This window comes from Trachymyrmex cornetzi, unplaced genomic scaffold (genome assembly GCF_001594075.2).
Source record: "Trachymyrmex cornetzi isolate Tcor2-1 unplaced genomic scaffold, Tcor1.1 scaffold1388, whole genome shotgun sequence".
Classification (NCBI taxonomy): Eukaryota; Metazoa; Arthropoda; class Insecta; order Hymenoptera; family Formicidae; genus Trachymyrmex; species Trachymyrmex cornetzi.
This window is the reverse complement of record NW_017295969.1, coordinates 71,952-96,996: the sequence shown is the minus strand read 5'-3', so window position 1 is coordinate 96,996 and position 25,045 is coordinate 71,952. Positions and strand designations below refer to the sequence as shown.

At 28.1% G+C, this 25,045-nt stretch overlaps 3 protein-coding genes across 3 annotated transcripts in view; all 3 read right to left on the bottom strand.

Annotated features, from left to right (window-relative positions):
• Positions 1-219: 219 nt before the first annotated feature.
• Positions 220-21,142, bottom strand: LOC108771066 (uncharacterized). Its single transcript, XM_018522960.1, has 6 exons — positions 20,999-21,142; positions 15,788-15,905; positions 14,572-14,833; positions 14,005-14,118; positions 13,824-13,914; positions 220-477 (listed from the first exon to the last, which is right to left on the bottom strand). Exons 1-6 carry the CDS (start codon positions 21,140-21,142, stop codon positions 220-222), a joined length of 987 nt encoding a protein of 328 aa, XP_018378462.1.
• A 909-nt stretch (positions 21,143-22,051) lies between these two features.
• Positions 22,052-22,767, bottom strand: LOC108771065 (uncharacterized). The gene is made up of 3 exons (XM_018522959.1): positions 22,637-22,767; positions 22,232-22,364; positions 22,052-22,118 (listed from the first exon to the last, which is right to left on the bottom strand). Exons 1-3 carry the CDS (start codon positions 22,765-22,767, stop codon positions 22,065-22,067), a joined length of 318 nt encoding a protein of 105 aa, XP_018378461.1. The 3' UTR covers positions 22,052-22,064.
• A 1,376-nt stretch (positions 22,768-24,143) lies between these two features.
• The window catches only part of LOC108771064 (uncharacterized), a 1,270-nt gene continuing 368 nt past the window's right edge, over positions 24,144-25,045 (bottom strand). Inside the window, exons 2-3 of the mRNA XM_018522958.1 lie at positions 24,606-24,723; positions 24,144-24,409 (exon numbers count right to left, since the gene is read on the bottom strand). Of these exons, the coding sequence (XP_018378460.1) occupies positions 24,144-24,409; positions 24,606-24,723 (384 nt within the window). The remainder of the gene's footprint in view (positions 24,410-24,605; positions 24,724-25,045) is intronic.

Sequence of the window (25,045 nt, the reverse complement as noted above, 5' to 3'; positions counted from 1 at the left end):
AGTTTATTAGAATCTGTTATGTATAAAATCTCTTGAATATTAAATAAAAAATACATAAGTAACGAAATATATTATTTATTAATGAAATAAATAGTAAAAACAATTTCCTTATTTAATAAAATTATATCTTCCTATTTTATTCTACTGTGGAAAATTTCTCCATGTATATTACTACGAATAGCTACGCTTTCTGTGTTAGATTATGATGAAACTACTGTACTACAGGAGTAAATTACCATCATGAAGGATATTGACTTGTTCGTGACCTATAACAAATAATCCAATGAAGCTGATAGCTTGTTGATAGGAGACCACTATCGCACTCTCCATTTGCGCTATCCTACCGAGGTAAAGCTTTCCATTACTGAAACGTATACGCCACCAAGATTCGGTACAAGGCCTTTCGAGGAGATTTGCATTATAAACAATAACAATTTCTGTACTGTTACAGGTGCTTTGTACCACAGCGACATGTATCTAGAAAAATATTTAATTTATTACTGATATACTGACTTAATATCTATTAAAAAAACGTAATTAGAATTACATTTATTATGCTAGTGCAGCATAATTAAAGAAACCATAAGCATAAGTTATCGTTTTCTGTTGCTAATTTATTGCTTTATTCGCATTTAAAATGTTGCGCAGACAACACGGAGTAGTTGAGGATGGTTTCTAAAGATTAAGAATGGAGTAATATATTGGAATTAAATTAAAAATTGAAAATTATATGTATACAATATCACACACAGAACATTAAGAGAAAACGGAATAGTTCTGGCAACTATTTCGTTAGCAACTCTAAAATTTAAGCATCTGTAACTAAATTGGTAAAGTAATGAGAACGAAAGTAGTGCTGAATACTACACAAATAAGTGACGGCAACAATAAATATGAACTACTAATTAATAGGAAAAAATAATGACTAAACTATAACAGTTGTACAAACTTCATGCACATAATACGATATAATTACATCCTTCCGGTTTTGACAAATACATTTTTAAAATGAAGAATAATGCCATAATAACTAATTAATTATTGTTGAGATAACTTCAAAAAATTCACTTTACAGCCTATTTCCAAGTTGCACAATTCATTGGAAATTGGTTAAATGTTGGCATATATTGGGAATATATTCGGCCGATATTGTGCGAATAAATTGTGCTATTAGGGTTGATTACTTATTTCTTTCTATTCTTGTTTAATTACATATGCACGCACGCACGCACGCACGCACGTACGTACGCACGCGCGCGGGCGCACATACACACGCGCGCGCGTAATATATATACATAGCATACATGTATATATGTATAGGATATTTGACATTAAGTAGAACACCATTTATGGACGAGTAGAGCTGACTAAACTGAATCGAAAAGTCCTGTATCATTTTGTAATTTTTGTAACAGTTTACAAGAAATTAATTATTAAAGATCGCCGAATGAGCGTGTCTGGCCTATCTACTGCCAAATATATACGTGGTAAGATACGACTGTCCAGCGCGCGGAGTTGTTTTCGATAAAAGTTTAGATTAGAGGAACACCCCCTTTCCCAATGACCTTGACTTTGACATATGTTGTCATGATCACGGTTGTCAGATCCCGAGCACTGTACAGCTGGGGCCCGAAGATCCATGCACTGGAGATTTCATATTTCGACTGGAGGCCGGTCGATTGTTTCATTGAAAAAAAAAGAGAAAAAAGGCGCAGAGTTAATTCGTGTTTTGCGACTATTGTTGCAAACTTTCTTTTTGTTATTAATATTTGACCAACATAAAGTGTCAACACAATCACACAGAGACCTTTTTATTATTATTACAAGATTACATACAGTGCGAACACAATTACAAATTTTTTTATTATTCGTAAAAAAACATAAACTCCGAACATAATCACAGACTTTCTTATTACTTTCTTAATTTAAATATGCAATTAATAAATACTTCACGCGAGCGAAAAACTGGAGATTTTTCCCGTCTGCTGGAGAACTGGAGATTGGTCTCGAAAACTAGAGTCTCCAGTCGAAATCTGGAGACATGGCAACCGTGATCACGATCCTGAGTGACCTCCAACAGGCTTTAGCGGTCGCTCGTTATTCGTTAAAAAGTTATTAACAAAATAAGTTTAAAAAATAACATCTCTTTTCTCTATTACATAAAACAAAAATTTTCTTAGGAAACATTATCTTTTTATATAATTTTTATTTTTAAGTGTGCCTAGGGGCACACAATTTTCCACGAGAAGTGAGTCTATTCCACGTCTCTACCTGCTAAAAGGCGTCCGACTTTCTACGCAAAGCGACTTCCACTCCATCTCCCCCTGCCTATTTACGACTTTTTACGCGACTTCCACCCCATCTCTCTCCTGCCACGGAGCGTACGACTTTCCACGCGAAGTGAAGTCTATCTCATCTCCCCCTCTGCTTAGGGGGTTCGATTATCCACACACACAGGCTCACCTTGCACTTTCTTTAATATGTTTCCCCTAGACAGGAGAGAAGGTAGAGTGGAGCTCGTTTCGCACGGAAAGTCGTGTGCCCCTAGACAAAGGGAGAAGTAGGATATAATTCATTTTGCGTAGAAAGTCGGACGCTTCTTGGCAAAGGGGTGGACCTCGCTTCGCGTAAAAAGTTGTACTTCTTTAGTCGGCCCATCCCATACCTCTTGCCTTGCCTAGAGTCATCCGACTTTTCATGCAAAGCAGGAAATTAATTATCAACTTTGATTGTTGATAATTTTTAGATGAATAAATAACGACTAAAACTTGTTGGAGATCATTCAAGGTCATGACCTTAACAACATATGTCAAGGTTAAGGTCAAGGTCATTGGGGGGTGCTCCTCTAATCTAAACTTTTACCTACGCGCTTATTTGGTGATCTTTACTTTCTCATCGTCTATTACGAAAACTACAAAATAATACAGAACTTTTCGACTCACGATCAGTTTAATCTGCTTTATCATATATATATATATATATCATACGTATATATAAAATTATTAATTATTTATATATAATAATTCTACACAAATATAAGTACAGACTTTTTAAATTTGTTTGTATATAATTTTGTATAAAAAATACGAATGTGTTACTCACATTGCGTTAAATAATTCATCAGCATGGTTTACCATTTGTTGCCCCATAAAAGCAGTTCCGAAGAGATAAAACTCATGTGCAATAATATAAAGTATTCTTATTAAAACTTCAGTCCATTTATTCATGCATATTACTACGTTTGCAAACTATTAACATATTAGTAATAAAATGATTTAAGTAATCATAATTATATATAAAAATTTATTTACACATGTGTATGTCTATGTACGTGAATGAAAAAATTTTTTTAATTCTAGCAAACATATTTTATTTATAAATGTATTAAAATTGGACTTAATTAATTAAAAAATAATCTTTATTTACAATATAAAATATCTCAATTTAATTATAGTAAACTAAAACACTAAAATTAAAAAATGATTGCTTGTTGAATAGTTTATTTGAATTAAATTCTGGTTTAGTATATTTCAATACCATATTTGTGTGTTGGAATATAGTAAATGAATTTTTTAAATACTAAATCCAAGTCTTTTGATTTAAAAAATGGCATTTTAATAAATATTTGTTTAAATTCATGTTTCTAACGTTATAAAAATAATAGATACATATTAAATTAAACTCTTTAATGAAGTCACTCACTCACGAGCAGTACGCGGCACCGTCGGTAAATGGGCACGGTGAGGCTCTATTTCTCGTAAATAAAAAACCGCATAGGAAAAAATAAAAATGCAGTATTATGAGACTTTTCATCCGTATTCTAATGAAAAAATGATAGAATGATGCCTTGGAGGCGAACATTCAAAATTAGGCTTCAAGATGAAAGCAAATAAAGTGTATTTTGACATTACAATTCCGTTTAATATTCGAATGTTAAAAACTGTGGTTTTTTGCACGTATTACGGCACTAATAGTTTATATTTATATTTAGACAATTAATTATGAAATTACAGTGCTGTAATGCGTGAGCGAAATCATAAGTTTCAATACTCAAAAAACAGTTTAAATGTATAAGTTATAACATAGATGTTACAAAAGAGGAGTTACTTACTCTGTATAAATTTGCGATGAGGGAACATATGCCTATTACTAGGATACTAAGAAAAGATGCCGTAAAACTTGTCATTAACAATTTAAAAATCCTTGAAAGCGTAATAAATCAAACAATAGAACCTTTTATTATTAAGCGAAGAATTAATAGTTTTGCCATATAATTAGTTTTAGATACTTACTTTTGTGCATTTCGATGAAGCTCCACTATTCTAATTATTCTTTCGACGATAACGCTTCTCTTGTTACAGCACGCTATTATCTCCTTCTTGTCCATGAAATGTACTATTCGATAACTGATGACATTAAGTTGTCGTTAAGCAAACAGTACGATTATTCATTTTCTTACTGTATCATTTTAAGAAAATATTGTTAAAAGTTTCACATTTTTTACATTCCTTTGCCTTACCTACAAATTTTGAATATTGCGCAGCAGTATAAACTAATTAATAGAAGCATCGTACTGATAGATATTAACGAAACAATACCAATCATCATACTTATTGAAGAATAAAAGAATAAAGAATAAAACTGTATTCTAGCATTTATATTTATGTGGTATTCTTGCAAGGATGATAAATAATGTGTACGTGATTCGTTTAATGGTTGAAAAAAATCCAGGATATCCGGTTGAAATTCCATTATTAAAAATAAAAGCGACGCAGGTATTAGCAGCACTAAATTATATAAGATATGCCATACATTATAATATTTTTATCAATTTTAAATATAAATTAGTTAAAACATGTTTTATGCATAGAGATAACATTATTGCATACATATCAAAATAATTGTAATGTTTTTTCCTTGATGAACATAATGTTCTACTATTTTAATTTCCTGCGCATCTGTCAATATTCGCCGATTATTAATAATTTCTTTTAACATCTGTTTTAGCTGTATTAAGTGAATTTTAAATTAGGCGGAATCTCAAACAGGTGTAAAAATTTTTAATGATAATTAATTTTATTAATTAAAATCAGAGCTGAACTTACTTTCCTAGTTTCGAAGAAAAACATGTTAAATTTTATAACATGCGTAAAAGTTGGTAAAACATCCGACAGAATTCTAATAATGACATTTACATTAAAATCAATTATAGCAAGTTATGCAAACTAGAAAAACACATATCTCTATGTTAAATCGTGCATTTAACAATATAACTAATTCAACGTTTCATTCATTTTGTATAGGACATTTTTTAAATTCTACCAACAAATTCTTTTTACGGCATAATTTTTAACCAATTTAAAATTAAATAATAACTTAAATAAAATAATTATTCATCCAATATGCTTTTAAGGAAGAAGCTTTAAGTGATATGTAATAATTTTTATAAAAACATTTTTTAAACAATTCTGGTTATTTTTGAGTCCCTGTTTATACATTTGTGTTCTACCTAAAGCTTCTTTTTTAAAAGTTTCTCAAAGCATTAAAATAGTTACAGCAGATTTCCTCAATAGAAAGTAAAACTTCATGTAAACATAAAAGAATTTAGCAAGAAAAATCAGTCAGAACCATGTCATTTGGCAGACTTTCACAATAATTTTGATTCGCAATCCCTAGCACAATCAACTACTAAATTCAGTTCGCACGTCACATTTAAATTTCGGTTATTTTTGAAATTTCCATCATATAACATGTGCACATCAATATGTATTAATATCAAAATGTAATCATTTTAAATCAATAGCAACATATTACAACATGTATCAACTGTCAAATAAATTCATTATCATGTTTATTTACATGATGAAAATGTTAAAAATAATTTAAGAAAAATCAATTCATTTGTATGTGATAAATGGGATAATCACGACGTGATTAAAGATGTATTTCTAGCACTTGTCATATCACTATACCTGACTTTGCCTGACCGTGCAAAATATCAGCTCTACGATTCGTAAATTTTAATCGCTATATTTAAAAATTATTATCGTCTCTCGATATTTTATGTTCAAATTTTCGTTTTACAACATTCCGAAGAATTAAAAGGAAATGCAAAGGGTTTGGGATATTGTATGTACATATAAAAGAAAAGGAGAGAATATCCTTATTAAACTTATTATTAGAGAAATACAACAGAAAAATATAGAATTACCTGAACAATTATATAAGAAATGAGTAACATATAGAAGCACATTGCACGAAAACGTTCAAACTTGGTTTTTCCATAAGGCCACAAACCAAGAATCCTCAAAAGAGTTTGATTGAATTTATGATAGTGATCGTCAAATATGTACATTTCCTTGCAATGGTTGAGACACGAATGAGAGGCGGATCTGTAAGAACGGTAAGAACAGATTTCAAACCGTAGATTTTACTTCGTGCATTTTTTCCTCTGTAATGTTTATTTAATATACCAGGCAATTTCTTCTTGAATTTTTCGCAGTGCATGATAGACAACAGGAGATACAATGTCGAGAAGTGAATGACAGTTGCAGCAATTTAAGCATTGTCTATGCGTACATGGTGGAAGAAAAAATGAAACCGAGCTTTTTCATTGGCTGTCGTTAATGTACCGAGACACGAATAAAGCTAAGGAAACATGAGTCATGTAAATGTTCGGTATAAAAAAATCTGTTCTTACCAGTAATTTTTCATCAAATAATTATACCCCATTCCATTCTGAGTTGGCGCAAGCGCATTCGCGTTGCATTATCACAGCGACTTTGAAGAGTTTCATTCCAATTTCAACCGTTCGAAGGAACTCGTCTTAACTCCATAAAATAACATCAACGACATTATACTACATATCTTTTATAAAACTACAATTAATTGTCGAGGACACATCACATACTCATTTATATCATTACAGACAATGTTTCATTTTATTATTCCAAGTGAGAATTTTTACGAATGTGATCAGTTAAAATAATTACGAGAAAAAATTAGAAAAATACGAGTGAAAAATAAGTGTAAAAAGAATGTGTCATAGGGTAGAGTGGAGCTATTCCCAGTTTCAATCTTAAAGTAATATATAAAATTAATGGCAACAAACAATATTTTTTTGCAGTAACGTGTTTATAACTACCTTATGCAATCATGATTGTTTCTTGAGAGCACAAGTATGATCTTTAAATGTTCGGTTTACAAACTTTTATACTATTCAGAAATATAAACACATCGTGATAAATAGATGAAAAAGTTCCGTTCTATATACATGGCGATTGTAAATAATCGGATGAAAATATCTTTGTAAGTTATACTATATTAGTATTATAATAATTACAGAGTACTAATATAGTACTAAGAAGGGATTTGTGTGGAAAATATGTTGCTAGTTAAGTATGTGCTTTTTTTATAATTCTCATACATGAAAGTAATATTGTGCATAGTTCACTGGAAGATGAATGTTGCCGCATTATGTTGCGCTCCTCTATTTCGTTTTTAGATGCTATTACATATATCATTCCAAATTCGCTTTACCTGTAATCGGATTATTTCAGATGACTTCTGATTGTTGAACGAGAAGAAATGATGAGAAACAGAGATCAAGTTACTTCATTGGATTTAGCATAAAACAAATAATACTGTATGATAAACACCAAAGATGGTACGGCACAAAAATATTATAATGAAAAGATCCAGTGTAAATTCAAACGTGAGAAATTATGTTAAAAGTGATGAAGATATAAGAAACGGTAGGATTTGACATAATTGCACATTTTTTTTCAGGAATGGGAATAAATAACTTGTGTTACTTATAATTAGACTGCGGAAGTTTATGCAAAATACTTAACTGAATGTTTTGCATAAAATGCATATTTTGCAATTTTGTAAATTTACAGATGGCAATCTCAATCTTTTTACTTCACCTTTTAATAACTCTTTAACGAACAACGATTGACTGCTAAAACTGTCCGATAGTTAATATTCAGTTAAGTATTTTGCATAAAGTTCCGCAGTCTACTTATAATGTTACCGTAAGCTTTATTTTTTTATAACAATTAGATAATGACTTCACAATTTTTCGTGATGGTAATAATAACGTTAGATAAAAAAAGTCATTTTTAAAAAGTAATTTGTTATCATTACGATTACTCATAAAAAAATAATTCGTTATTTTTTATTTGTTAAGTAATGAATAAATGTAACGAATTAGTGTAATGCGTTATTATTTTTAATGAATAACGTATAATAACAAGTCACTTTTCAAAATTTTCAACCCTGACGTTATCATTACCGTGAAAATCATTACCAAATCGTTATTGTAAAAACGCAACGGTAACGGTGTTACAAGTAACACGTCAGGGGCTGCGCACAATCAGAGGAATAGAGAACATAGAGAATAAGAATTTCAACCTATCAGAAACTATGTACTGTAGAATATACAGTTTCTGATAGGCTAAAATTCATATTCTCTCTCCTGTTTCCTATCCCTTTAATTGTGAGTAGCTCTTTACTTCGTATTTCTGCTTCTTTGAATGTATAAATCTCCAATTTTTTAATGCAAAAATAAGATATTAACGCGCGCGCGCGTGTGTGTGTGCGTGCGCACGTTTAATTTAAACATTTTTTATAGTAAAGATTGTTATTAGAAACAATAATAAACGATTTATTAGAAATAATTTTTAGCTAGTTTTTTTCTGAAGTTAGTTGAAATTTAGCCTTATTGTATAAGATTATTTGAATAGAGCTACACGAGATACACAATACATAATAGGTACCTAAAAAATATATTACCTGAAAAAACGCTATAAATCCCATTATAGCAAAATGAAAGATATGACTAATTTTCGTAAACTTCGATTGTTGATACGGCCATAGACCGCCAAGAGAAATTTTTATTTAATCTGTAATAATGATTCTTGGCGAAGTTTTTCTTTCACAATTTAAAAACATGTTAAAAAACAATATTAAGACACCGTATGGTAAGTTTTCCGGTAGAGTGATATAATAGTTTTCTACCCTCGCCGGATGTTTTTATAAAATATTATCATTGGTGTTCATAATACCGCGTCAAGTTAGGGACGACCATAAATTGCACGCATTCGTGTTTTTACGCCAAAGGGAGCGACAGAATGGTTGAATCATCGAAATTATACGTTATGGTCATCCGATGTAGTTTTCTCAGAGCAAGGGTAAAATAATATCCCCCGCTTTTTTTCTCACATTGACGCAGGCGCGATTATAGGTTTCCCGAAGGCTTTCTTGTACGACACCCTTATAGTAGTCCGAAACGTCGAGCATCGCTTGCTTTGTTACGCGAGTGGTTTCCATGACGTGTCATATACAAGTTCGTATTTAATTTTATTCAGTTATTAAAATATTAATGTGCAAAAATGTGCAGTTTTATTGAGTGTAAAGATACGTGAGCGAAATGTATAAAAATGTGTATATATTAAAGAAAGTCATAAATCTAAATAACGAAATAGGTTATATCTTAAAAATTACTCTTTTCTAATAGTATGAAAGTTGAGCCAAAAAGATACTATTCGTTCTTATTTTGTCATTGCTATGGATTACAATATAAGGGGAATACACATCACAATAAATTTAATAAAAATTTAGCCTTATTGTATAAGATTATTTGAATAGAGTTACACGAGATACACAATACATAATAGGTACCTAAAAAATATATTACCTGAAAAAACGCTATAAATCCCATTATAGCAAAATGAAAGATATGACTAATTTTCGTAAACTTCGATTGTTGATACGGCCATAGACCGCCAAGAGAAATTTTTATTTAATCTGTAATAATGATTCTTGGCGAAGTTTTTCTTTCACAATTTAAAAACATGTTAAAAAACAATATTAAGACACCGTATGGTAAGTTTTCCGGTAGAGTGATATAATAGTTTTCTACCCTCGCCGGATGTTTTTATAAAATATTATCATTGGTGTTCATAATACCGCGTCAAGTTAGGGACGACCATAAATTGCACGCATTCGTGTTTTTACGCCAAAGGGAGCGACAGAATGGTTGAATCATCGAAATTATACGTTATGGTCATCCGATGTAGTTTTCTCAGAGCAAGGGTAAAATAATATCCCCCGCTTTTTTTCTCACATTGACGCAGGCGCGATTATAGGTTTCCCGAAGGCTTTCTTGTACGACACCCTTATAGTAGTCCGAAACGTCGAGCATCGCTTGCTTTGTTACGCGAGTGGTTTCCATGACGTGTCATATACAAGTTCGTATTTAATTTTATTCAGTTATTAAAATATTAATGTGCAAAAATGTGCAGTTTTATTGAGTGTAAAGATACGTGAGCGAAATGTATAAAAATGTGTATATATTAAAGAAAGTCATAAATCTAAATAACGAAATAGGTTATATCTTAAAAATTACTCTTTTCTAATAGTATGAAAGTTGAGCCAAAAAGATACTATTCGTTCTTATTTTGTCATTGCTATGGATTACAATATAAGGGGAATACACATCACAATAAATTTAATAAAAATTTAGCCTTATTGTATAAGATTATTTGAATAGAGTTACACGAGATACACAATACATAATAGGTACCTAAAAAATATATTACCTGAAAAAACGCTATAAATCCCATTATAGCAAAATGAAAGATATGACTAATTTTCGTAAACTTCGATTGTTGATACGGCCATAGACCGCCAAGAGAAATTTTTATTTAATCTGTAATAATGATTCTTGGCGAAGTTTTTCTTTCACAATTTAAAAACATGTTAAAAAACAATATTAAGACACCGTATGGTAAGTTTTCCGGTAGAGTGATATAATAGTTTTCTACCCTCGCCGGATGTTTTTATAAAATATTATCATTGGTGTTCATAATACCGCGTCAAGTTAGGGACGACCATAAATTGCACGCATTCGTGTTTTTACGCCAAAGGGAGCGACAGAATGGTTGAATCATCGAAATTATACGTTATGGTCATCCGATGTAGTTTTCTCAGAGCAAGGGTAAAATAATATCCCCCGCTTTTTTTCTCACATTGACGCAGGCGCGATTATAGGTTTCCCGAAGGCTTTCTCGTACGACACCCTTATAGTAGTCCGAAACGTCGAGCATCGCGCTTGCTTTGTTACGCGAGTGGTTTCCATGACGTGTCATATACAAGTTCATATTTAATTTTATTCAGTTATTAAAATATTAATGTGCAAAAATGTGCAGTTTTATTGAGTGTAAAGATACGTGAGCGAAATGTATAAAAATGTGTATATATTAAAGAAAGTCATAAATCTAAATAACGAAATAGGTTATATCTTAAAAATTACTCTTTTCTAATAGTATGAAAGTTGAGCCAAAAAGATACTATTCGTTCTTATTTTGATTGTCATTGCTATGGATTACAATATAAGGGGAATACACATCACAATAAATTTAATAAAAATTTGAAATAAAAATTGACAATTTTAGAATAAGATAAACAGTATATGAAAAAAAATCTACGAAATAATGTAATGAGTTAATAATAATAATTATGCTTGAGATCTTTTAATTTTTTACTTCGTGCAAAACAAAATTATAATAAATCCATACATATTTATACATATCCTTACACATAAGCAATAAATATTATCCTCTGCCGCTAGTAACACATTTCTGAAAAAGTTTTATATGTTGCAATTATTATAAACCTTTATATATATATATATTATAAAATTTACATATAACGTTTGATTTAGTTAATAGATAATTGAATGAATAAAAAATAAACGACTATAATAACTATAATAAACGATATAATAAATAATATTATAGAAACTTCAATAAAATTCCTAAGTATTTATTTTGATTGTTATTTTAAACTGTGATTTTTGTGAATCATAAATAAACAAAACTTGAATGTTGAACACTAAGACATTTTATATTTTGTATAACATATTTTAACTTTTCTTAATTGTTGATATCAAAATTTTACTCTGCGTGATGTGATGCTATCGCGAACTCTGATATTCTTTAACTTGTTGAGTAATGTTCTTCTATGGAAGTTAGAAATTGCAATACATACCCGCTTGCTCGTCAATGAAATATTGGCTCTTTTAGGAATCTCATGTAATTATCTACAATGGGCTACTAAATGCTGTGTGATCATCTTGTGGAGTAAATCATCGTAAAGTAAGATATTGACATACTCATTAACTAGAATAGATTTAATTGTAAAATAATTTTTTCAAGACAATGTAAAATAAATAATAACCTATAAATATATACATATATGTATATATACATATATACACACTATATACATATATACATATATATATATACACACTATATACATATACAAATATATGTACATTTTTCATTATGAGTACATTACCGTGGCAAAGCCTTCTAGAGAAGCGGTGAAAATACCGCCGACAACAAAATAGTAATTTTTCGTATTTCTTTGCATAATAAAAAATAATAATTTTTGTGCTTGTAACGAAATCGTGTACCATTGAACGGTATACCTAGGTATAAGAACAATTAATAGATTTTAATTATGCGAAAGTTTGCAGTGAATATGCAAATATAAATACACTGCAATTCCTTGCTTGGAAATTTATAACAAATGTTTAAAAGGATATAAACAAGAAATTTTTAAATACTATTTTATACTATTTTTAGACTGTATTCATTGGAAGAATGTATTAAATATTAATTACATACGTTGTATTAAGAATATTGATATTATGATCTGTGACTATCTGCCCGGCCAAGTTACCAAAGAACATATAAACGAAATGGGCTATAGTTAATAAGCCACATGCTAGTATTCCATTTTTATCGTTTGTAAACATCGTAAGTTGCAGAAACTGTAACATAATTTTTTTTTTCGAAGAAATTGCAATTTTTATCATAAGTATTATTTATACATTTTACATACAGTTAATTTGATACCATTTCTACTATTATTTTACACAGAAAGAATTAACTTTAAATTTAATAATTTTTTTGTATCTTCAGATAAGATCAAAGGATAAACTTCGAAAAACCGAATCCCTCCGATTTCAACAAAACTTTGCAAAAAGCTTTATTTTAGATTAAAATAGAAACCTTGGAAAGAGATTTTTGGCGACTCCCAAAAAAAGCTATTTTTTTGAATAAAGTAGTAAAATAAATATTCGCGTCATGCGCTCTTAAGCAGGCAGGGGAGGTGGAGTGGGAATCGCTTCGCGTGGAAGTCGTGCGCCCCTAGGCAGGGGGGGAGGTGAAGAGGAGTCGCGTCGGGTGGAAATTGTGCGCCCCTATAAGTATAAGGGATAGAGGTAGGATGGGAGTCGCTTCGTGCGGAAGTCCTGCGCCCCTAAGCAGGGAGCGAGGTGGGGTGGGAGTCGCTTCGTGTGAAAGTCGTACGTTCCTGAGGAGGGAGGGAGGGAGGTGGTGTAGAGTCGTTTTGCGTGAAAAATTGTATGCCCCTTGACAGGAGGGAAGTGGGGTAAACCTGCCTTTTTTTGCGTGGAAAATCGTATTTTTTTTAGTTTATACAATAAAATTAATAATTTCATCATAAATATAAACACAACATGCATTTTATTATTTTATTTAAAAAAACAGCTTTTTCGTAGTAGTTGCCAAAAATCCCTTTGAGGACTTTCATTTTAACCTAAGATGAAGCTTTTTACAAAGTTTCATCGAAATCGGAGGGATTCGGTTTTCGGAAGTGCACCCAGATAAAATATAAATTAATTGTTCCTATATTATATTCCACCTATATTAAATAATATATACAATATTTTTGGAAATATTAATAGCACATAAAACAAAATAGTCAAAATAGGTTGATATACTTACTTGAAACATATTAACAGTTAAAGATGAGATACCTATACCAATTAATGTGAAATAAAAATTCGCAAAACTGGATAACATGAATTCGGCAAACCTATTATTGAAAACAAATATTAAAATGTTATATATTTTCGATATTTTTTCCATAAACTTATTTCCTCTTTGAAATACATGAGATACTAACTCGAGCGCTCTACGATGTATGTCAACGGCGTTGATTATTCTTTTCCGAATAATGTAATCTTTATCAGATTTAGATACTAATGGTATATTATCACTTACATGTTCAAGACGATAACTGCAAAGTTGAATTACATTTCTATGCAATTCAGTTATCGGGAAAGGATACCGCATTTATTTACGTATTTATATAAATTAATAATTTTAAAACGTTATATATATTTATATAAATTAACAATTGTTAAATATATAAATTCTGTTCGTCACATTACTATAATATGTTCGTCACATTAATTATTACAATCAACGGATCGATTAATAATTAAATTCTTGAATAAATAAAATAATGTATTAATTTCCGTTATCATATTTAGATTATTACCTTCTTTCTATGTGATTTATTTAATTTTATCAATAAAAATGTTATATTAAATAACATAAATTACATTATAATAAATAATTTTTGAAAAATTATTTCTCTTATATCAGCATATACATATAATAAAAGGGACTCTTTGTCTTTAATAAACTTTATCATTAAATTATTTCAATCTTTTTTCGTAATTCTTACCTTGCTATTTGCAACATTGCGCAAATATGAAATATGAATCCCATAAGCATAGTACCAGTAGAAATAACTGTAGTTCCTCCAATATAAATGGCCAGTAGATTATGTGTCAAAATAGGATAAAAATATCGTTTCTGATCGACAAAATATTCGGCTAAGAATGAGAAATGGCGCTCACGAGATTCGTTAAGCGGTACAATAATGTCAAGAAAGTTCGGAAGAAATTGAAACAAGCCGAAAAAGTTTAGGAATATTATTAAAAACACTATAAAATATAACAACAGATATATATATGTATATAAATTATACTTATATGTAACAAAAGGTTTTATATCTTAAAATTTTGATTATATCAAAACTTTTTCCTATTTCAATATTTAATGCATAAATTTATTTATTATTTTATTTTTCTAATAACGATAAAAAATGTTGAATATAATAAAAGTATTATTTTATCGATATTCCAATATTTAAATTTTATTGTTATTATACGGAGAGAATTTTTCGTTATTTTTTTCCGCAAAATTCATTACAAATTTCATCATGTTTGGTAATAAACTTGGGACAACTTAACAATAATGAAATATTATCAGTAACGATAGATTTTTTGAAATATACAAGAGACTTTTTATAAATGATGTAGTAAAAATTATAATGCAGATTGTAAAATGTTTTGAAGTGAGTAAGTTCTAGCGTAGCTAGAGACACACTCGACAACGAAAATAACCGATAAATATCGATTACAGTCGATCAATTACTATGTTACATGGTAAAATTATAAGCGACTAAATCAGATTAAAAATATCATGCTGTATAGTAAAAATTGTATAAGCTATTTTATATATTCATGACTACTTAGCATCTATTCTTTTAAAATAATAAAGAATCATAAACTGCGTAACATATTTTAAAATGTTGAAATTTTACTATACCCTTTAGTAAAATTAATAAAATATATTACATATCTTATTATGACACATATTAATAAATTAAAGAAACTCATATACAATTCTTTGAAATACTATGTTGTCCCACTATTATTATGATTTTCAGGCTAAATTCTAAGAGAAAATTCTCTCCGTGTAAGCTACATATCTTTCAATACTTATAATATAATTCATATTTATAACATATACTTACTATTTGATTCTAATTTTAGTAATAAGTCCATGCAAGTTTGAAAACAAAATGAACAAAGTAATTTAACTAAATTTTTTACCTGTCATTGTCACCACGAATCGTTTGGAAAAATCAGCATATTTTCTTAATATATCGATTTCATCTGTAGTTTTTAACGTTGTCCATTCATAACGAACCCATTCGAAGAAGATTTTGATCTGTACTTTCGAATAATCTATGAATATGTATAATAACATCGGAAACCGATAAATATATGATATTAATATACGCGACAAATATATCATATTAATATACCGACAAATATATGATATTAATATACGCGCGTATATTTTGCTCTGTTTTTAGAATTGTGTACCTACATCTTTATTACTCAGAAGGAAGGAGATATATGTTAAAAAATATATCAAACAAGGAAATGCTTGTGAGAGAACTTTTAATATAAGATTTACATTGAATTCTGACGTGATGAATGTTGCCAACTGTAAACAATAATTAAAAAATTCATGTATTTAATTTAATATTTAAATAATTAATAATTCCCTCTTAATAATTAACAGTTATTATTAATAATTGTGATTATAATTTTAAATAAAATCAAAATAATAATTATCTAATAATATTATTATTACAAATATGAGTATTTCGAAAAATTACAATTTACGCAGGCTCTTATTGATTTTATTTTAAGTTATTAAAAATACTATTATTTAAGATATATAACAAAGCAATTACATAATAACTATTGGACTATAAAATCGAATCAGAGTAAATGCAAGCAAACCTGAGCGATCAAAAAAGAAATGAGTATGCTAGGAAACAATGTAATTTGAAAAATTCTGTATCTCCACTTTTGATAGGGCCATAAACCCATAATTGTCAATAATTTCTGATTAATATCGTAGTATTGATCTATGAACGATATCATTTCTCTTCGAATGTTGAACAACATATGAACTAGGCTTTTTATTTTCACCCTTCATAGAATAACATGCAATTGAATAACTCGAATATTTTCTCTTAAACTTTTTTAAACTATAAAGAAAAAGAATTATTTTCTCAGAACATAAATAGTAACTAGAATATATAATTTAATATTCACCTATCGAAACTAATATTACGATATAGTTGGGTTAAAATTATCACTGTATTTGTACCTTTAGAAAAGAATTATCAAAATGTTTTTCTTCGTACAATGTTGCGTATGCTATTATCGTACGTTCACATATTCCTTTTCTCATTGACGCAGGCGCAGACGAAGTTGTCGCCAAACTTTCAGAACTTATTGTCAGTATAGTTTGAATCGTCAAGCGCTACACATCTCTAATGATTTTTTGAAATTTCGAAGTAATATCGCATTGTAATTGCTATAAGATATCTTTATTATTATATAAATACCTTTGGGAATAAATTGTATGTAAATATATTAATAGTAAAAAAAACTTTCAATGCAGTATCATTTATTAGTTATATGAAAGCATAGAGAAGGCGCAATTTTTATAACTGTTAATACTGAAAAGTGCTAAATGAAGTAAGAATATTAGGTAAGATAATATGATTCGTGATTATGTTTTTCGTGATATAATCGTATTTAAAAATTCTCACAGTATATAATTATCAACACTAATTATAATACAATTTTTTAAGATTTAATGAATGAGATCAGTTTTAATACTCAATTCGTAAAGGTTACTTAAATCAGACTTTTATCTATGTAAGTATGAAATATGCTATATATAATGTCTTATTCTAATTCGAATTTATTATATTAATAAAATATGTTAATACATCATTATTAAATAAAATTTAATAACAAATGCAATACACATTTTGTGTCGCTTTGAGCAATAACATTTCATGTAATCAAGTATAGGATTCTTTATCTTATTTGTAATAATTTAACGATGCCCTTTAATTATAACAATAAAAATTGAAAAGAAAAGATTTTTATGCAGAGTTTTCTTTACAATGTATATTTTTTACATCAAAAAGTGCATTTAATTGTTTTATTGACAATAGTTCGTATATGTACACTGAGAAAAATGTCCGTTCAAAAAGTAACAAACAGATATTTCCGATTGATTTTGATCGGATTTATAAGACTATCCGATCAAAATCAGTCGGAAATATCCGTTTGTTACTTTTTGAACGGATAAAGCCCAGAAATTTTTCTCAGTGTAGTTTTAAACGAAGAATTCAAAATATAAAATGTAATAATGATAATTATTTTAGTAGAATACCTTTTTTTGTTAAGATATAATATAAATAATTTGCACTAATATAATGATTATAATACACTTGTGTGCTACGTATATTACAATTATAAAAAAAACATAAAAACTGAAGTTGACATAACTATACATGAGTAACACTGTGTTATTGATGTGTCTTTTTCGTTCTCATTGGACAGTATACATTACGGCGACGTAGGACAACGCAGTATTAACAAGCTAAAAAGATATTTAATGTGTATACATATATCTTAGTTAAATCCTATTGTTTTTTTCGCGTTGCTTCTTACCATGGCGAAATTTTCTATTTTTGCCACAAATATGAAGCCGATTGTGTAGTAAAAATCTTTACCAATTCTCGTCATTAAAAATAAAATCAATTTTTGTGAGGTGACAGGCATTAAGTACCACGATGTACCATATCTAAAAATATGGATAAAGAAGAAACTATCTTGAAACAACCTAAAAGAATTTATTCAAAAGAATTTACTTACGATTGAAAAATAAATTTTGTAAAAAACGGATGGAATTTTGTCGTTTAAAGATATAAGTACATATAATGTAAATCGTAAATAAATATTTCACACAATATGGAAATGAAAGAATTAAGTTCTGATAAAAAAATACTCTTAATTTAAAAAAATATAATAAGCAGAACTTTTTTTATCTTCTAGAATTCGGATATTTATAAAATTTTCTATTATTAATATATTTATTCTTTGGTATTGGTATATTAAATGTGAGCAATTAACAAAAGTTGAACACTAATTGAATAAAAGTAATTATTAATACTTACATTAATCTAAAAATCTCATTATTGCAATCGATAGCCTTCTGTCCAAGATAATTCGCTACGAACATGTAACTTAGATGGCTCAAAATGGCAAAAAAAGATATTAATATATCTTCCATATTCTTCAATATTGTTACCGCTTGAACAAACTATTTGATTATCATTAGAAATCATAAGCTTAATGCTGTTATTGAAATGAATTTATACTATTTGATGTATAAGTAATTGTGTTATTATTAATAATTAGAAAATAGAAATTATATTTACTCGGAATAAATTGATGCTCAATGAAAACACTCCAAAGATAGCAATGACGCAAAATGGGATATTAAGTGATGATATAAAAATGTTCGAAAACCTTTAAATATAATGGAGAAATTAAATATAAAGGAATATGTACACAAAATTATCGTACGATAGCAGAATATTTAAGAGATTGTCATACATTTATTTCTTCCTTAAACAACAATTAAAAAACATTAAAAAAAAGAATAAAATATCCTTGAGATGTAGAAACATAAACCGTGCATATTCCCTACTCAAGTCTTTTATATTTATATTTATAGTTTTAACAACGTTGAAACTAACAATTACTAGTAAGAGTAATTTAAATGTTCTAAAAAAACGTTACAAAGAGTTTTAAAAAACAAAAAAAACCACAATATACTAACTCTGTAGCTCTACGGTGTGCAATTACAACATCGACAATTTTCTTACAAATTACTCGTTCCTTTTCACAATTTGACATACGTAACACATGATCGTCGACGAAATGTTGTATGCGATGACTGCAAATATTCTCAAATTTAATTCGTGATATGCTGGTAATTAATATAAATTGATTGTTACCTGGCGATTTTGAACATCCCGAAAGAATGATACGTAAATAATAATAGTTGCGTTGCCGTGGCTGCCATAATTGACGCACATAATGTAACAATAATAAATTCATGGAACACTTCGGTATAAAAATGATTATCGTGAAAGATAAAATATTCTGCTGTAATAAAAGGTTTGCATGGCCGAGGTTTGTCCAATGGCGAAACAAAGTCAAGAATAACTGGAAAAAATTGAATAATGATCAAAGCGACCATTAAAAGACCAATACACCCTGTAAGATACACACAAAGATTTTATTATAAATATACCATAATTATGTATCTAGATTTCATAACATGAAAATTAATAAATATGTGCATATATTATAAAAAAAGTTAATGTGCTTTTTTATATATTTATATTTGTTTGTCTAATGGCCAATTTCTTCACTTCTAGATAAATTACGGATAACTTTATCCAGGAGATATCCCCATTGTATTCTAGGAGATATCTTAAATTAAGTTACAGTAGTTACTTAAATGTAATGAACGTGTACATTAAATTTATAATATTTAATGTACTTTTCATAAAATTTTATAAAAAGTACATTGAATTTCATAAATTTTCATGAAAAATACATTAAATTTAATGTAATATCATGAAATTAAGTTCAAATCGTGTAACTTAAAAGTATATTAAATTTCATAACATTTTTAACAGTGTAAATAAAAGTTATCTAGAGGTGAAGAAATTGGGCATAAGTGGATATTGTAGACTAAAGATGAATATAATAGCAGATTATTTTAAACATTATTATTGACAAATGCTATTTTTACAATGCATTGGATAAATATGAAATGAAATTAAGAAAACATTTTCTTACAGATTAGGAAGATAGTATAATTTCGGCAATCATGAGCATGTTTCTCTATAATATCATATTCTAACTTATTTCGTATTATTTTCCAGTCCTCTTGGATATAATGATGCAAGATTTCTATCTATAATTAAAACGTTTATTGATTTTATTAATACTTGTTAGATATATACCTCTATAAATAAAATCTATAATCCTTGCTTGCATAAGAAGAATTAAAAGCAACTCACAGTTTTTGATTTGAAAATAAAAACACAATACTTTATTGTAATTAATATAGAAGGGAAAGCAAGTGACATAGTTTTAATGAAGAGAACCATATTATATTTTGTTGTAACAAAAACTGACAACTGAAAGCAATAAATACAGTTATGGCATCAATAATAATATAATAAAAGCTTAAGTTATATTGTCGTAATAAACGAACAATTAAAAAATTTTATTTTTATGTTATAAAAATTGAATTCTACTTGCTTCTGTGATTCAAAAATTTATTGAAACAAAGTAGATAATTTTTTTAAAATATATCTTAAAATTTATATATAGTTTTGCTGTACTTAGATATATAACTACCTGTAGGACAATATATGTTACAGCTAAAGTAACAAACAGCACCCGCTGAAAAAATACTAATCGCGATTTATCATGAGGCCAGATACCTAATACCTTTAAAAAGGTCTTATTGATTGTATAATAATGTTCTTCAACTAGATGCATGTTGTACTAAAATCGAACTGAACAAGTAAACAGTAAAATGTTGGAGTATATATTAATAATATTTGTTTAACACCACACGCTATTCCTTTTCTTTTAAATTATGTGAGAAACAAAACACAGATGATAAAATATATTTTTGATAAATAACTGATACTTGTCGTAATAGATACGTGGTATACATTAAAACCATTTTAATGAAAAAATTATAGTTACATCGGTGTTTCTCATTCTCAGAAGAAAGAAAACATAAATTATTCAAATTGTTGTAAGTCGATTCTTCGTCTCATTATAAGACAATAATGCTTTATATTATCATTTTCTATAGTTTTGAGACACATGCGCAGTAGAAAGTACACTCTAATGTGTCGAACGACATATCAGTCTTTTCTCAACCGTCGAAGGCGACATTGATAGAATATATACCTAAAGTAATAAAACAATGAATTGACTGTTTTAAATTTAATAACAATCTTATACTGAATATCTTTTTAAAATGTATAATCATAGATCAGAAAAGATATTTTAAGTAACAAGATCACAAGAAATATGTCAAGTAACTCTAATCAGAGTAGGTATTTTGTGATCGTATATAATCATTAAAATCCACGATTAGACAGTAATTATAATCTATTTTATTATAATTAATTTTTATAATTAATATAAGCCGCCATGGTAATAAGAGATTTAAATCTTATTATTCATTTATCAATATTTCACTTACACTATTAAATTACACATACATTACAATAATTTTTTCTTTTTAACAATTTATCTGCGTATAAAGTGTTAGGAATAAAAATAATATACGTTTATTTATTGTCAATGGCATATATTTAACGCATATTCTACGTATACGTTACACAACTATGTTAATTTGATAAAAAATTTAATTAATTAGAAATCAATTTTTCCTTTTAGCTCATTATTTTCGCGTTGAATAAATCATTGTGAAGTAGGATACTGCCATACTTGTGAGCTAGAAAGTAAATATTTTTTAATATATTGTATAAACATTAAAATTTAATTCTTTTCTAATAAAGAAATAGTTCTTTAATTTTTTCGTTTTGGTTCTGATAAAGCTGATTTTACCGTAGCGAAACCGTCCAAGGATGCAACAAATATGCTGAAGCACGATATGGTAAGGTTCTTGCTTCCTCTTTGCATTATAAATAATAATAATTTCTGCGTTGACAATGGTGCTGCATACCATAATCCATTATAACTACAAAAATAGATTCAATTGTAAACTAATAAAAAATTTAATATATTTTGTTAATGATCATTAAATTAATTATGTGTATGTTCCAAAACATCAGAATAGTAAACACAATATCGGCTTAAATCAAAAGAGAATAATGGTAGATTAATTGTATTGTAGTTATAACTTATAACTTATATTATAACATATATAACTTATATTATAACGTATATAACTTATATTATAACGTATATAACTTATATTATAACTTACACATATAAAAACACAACACTTACATGGCGTTGAACAGATTTACTCCATTATTAATTACTGCTTGTCCACAGTAATTAGCAACAAACAAATATATCAAATGACTAAATATTAATTGAGCGGATACAATTATATTACTGATATTATTTGATGTCATCAATTGGAAGAACTATAACAAATCATTACTTAGAAAACAGTTCAAAATTAAATAATTAAATAGAATACAGAAGAATGTCACTTACTAGAAAAAAATTGAAAGTTAAAGAACTAACGCCAACTACGATCAGAATAGCAAATGGTATCAAAAAAATGGATATCATAAATTCATTGAACCTTTAAGAGAAGCTGAATATTAAGCGGAAAGTAGATATTTCTCTATAGAAAATCAGAGAATTATTACAGTTGATCAAAAACTGCATTAAACAATATGAAAAACCAGCTCCAATCACCTTAATCTTGACATATATTGTCAAAATCATGACCTTGAGTGAACTTCAGAAGTTTTTTATAATTTTTTGTAGGTTTTTCGTTATTTATAAAAAGTCGTTAACGATTATTCTTTTTGATATATATATTTTGAACATATATATATTGTAAAGTATATTGTAAAGTATGTATATATATGGATGCAATAGTTATCTACTGCGTCCACACATATTTTGCAATGCGAAGCGAGGTTCTACATAGGTTTTTATAACTTTCCAATAAAAAAAAAATCTATGTAAATAAAATATTTATTTATTAATGAAATCAATTAATAAAATAAAACAATCTACTACTGCAAGTTAACCGTCGATTAGCTTAACTGGAATTGGTAAAACAGATCCTTAATATAATAACAAATTTTATATATGATGATTTACATTACACAATAATAAATCAGGATAATAAATGGCGTCTGTCTAACGTTCTTTCGAGACACTTCTATAGAGAGTAAAAAATCGGGATATCCCGCAAAATTCGGGATGGTTGGTCATCATACTTATGATCATGACGTTGACAACATATGTTAAGATACCGCGGCTAATACTCCTATATTTTTAATAATTAACCGTATATTTAATGTTGTTAAAAAGTCTGATTTAATGTTTTATACTTTATAGATACATTATATTGTTAAATCTATAGTATAGAAACACATTATGAAATTAATCGCAGATATTTAATACAAATCTTTTAAATATTAATTAGTTTTTAATTTTAATCAATTTATAATTTGGATTGCATTAAGTATGCAATAATCTTATGTGCAATTATGTAACTTTAGATATAACGGATAAAAAATGATTTTGTAAACATAGGGTATTTTTCAGAAAATGTTATAATAAAAATATAGAAATACTAACTCGGTAGCTCTCTGATGCATAACGATCGCATGTACAATCCTCTGATGAAGAAGATACTCTCTCTTAGGACTAGGAATCACTAATATATTCCTTTCAATCGCATTTTCTATTCGATAACTGTATAAATCTATTAATATATATTACGATTGAAACAAGTATTTGACAAGGAACACAAGCGTATTTTATATTACCTTGCGATTTTAAGTAATGCACATATATGCGCTACATATATTGTAATTGTCGCAAGGGTACCCCATATTGTGGTTAATCCTATATAACCGACTAAAAACTCATGTAACATTATAACGTAAATGTATTTATCCCGATTGACAAAATATTCCGTGATTAAGAGAAGCTGATAGGGCCGTGATTCGTTCAATGGTAACATAATATCAAGGATCATTGGTAGATTTTGAAGTATTCCAAAAAGGAACATACAAATATAACAAGACGCTAGAAAATGTAAAATCTAATTTAAATTCAATTACGTAAATGTCGTAAATTATTTTAAAAAAGTGTTAAAATATACGTCAACATTTTTTTTATCTCATTAGTAAAAAAATTAATATAAAATGAATAATTTTTTATATATGTATAGATATTTATTATATATAAAATATATTACTACAAATTTTGTGTTCTCTCTTACCCATCATACTTATTGTGAAAATTCTTACGTAATTAGCATATTTTTTTATAATATCAATTTCTAATTTATCCTTCAATGAATTCCAATCATTTTGGATTTGTGCCAGTAGATGCTTCAACTGTTCATTGCATTTTTTAATCAATATTTGGAATATATCTTACTTCATAATTATTACAGTTTGTAAATGTTTAAATATAATAAGCTAGCTAATAGCTAGCTTGTCTTATTGGACTTACACTATTTGTCTCAACGATAAAAAGAAAATATTTGATAGTACTAAATAGAACAGGAAGGACGAGTGAGAGAATTTTGAAAAGAAGCTCCACATTGTATTGCGTTGTAATAAATATCAGCAACTAAAAGCAATATTTAAAATACATACTGTGTGTAATTGGAAATTATTTCTACGTAAAAATATTTAAAACTTCAAACGAATTTTA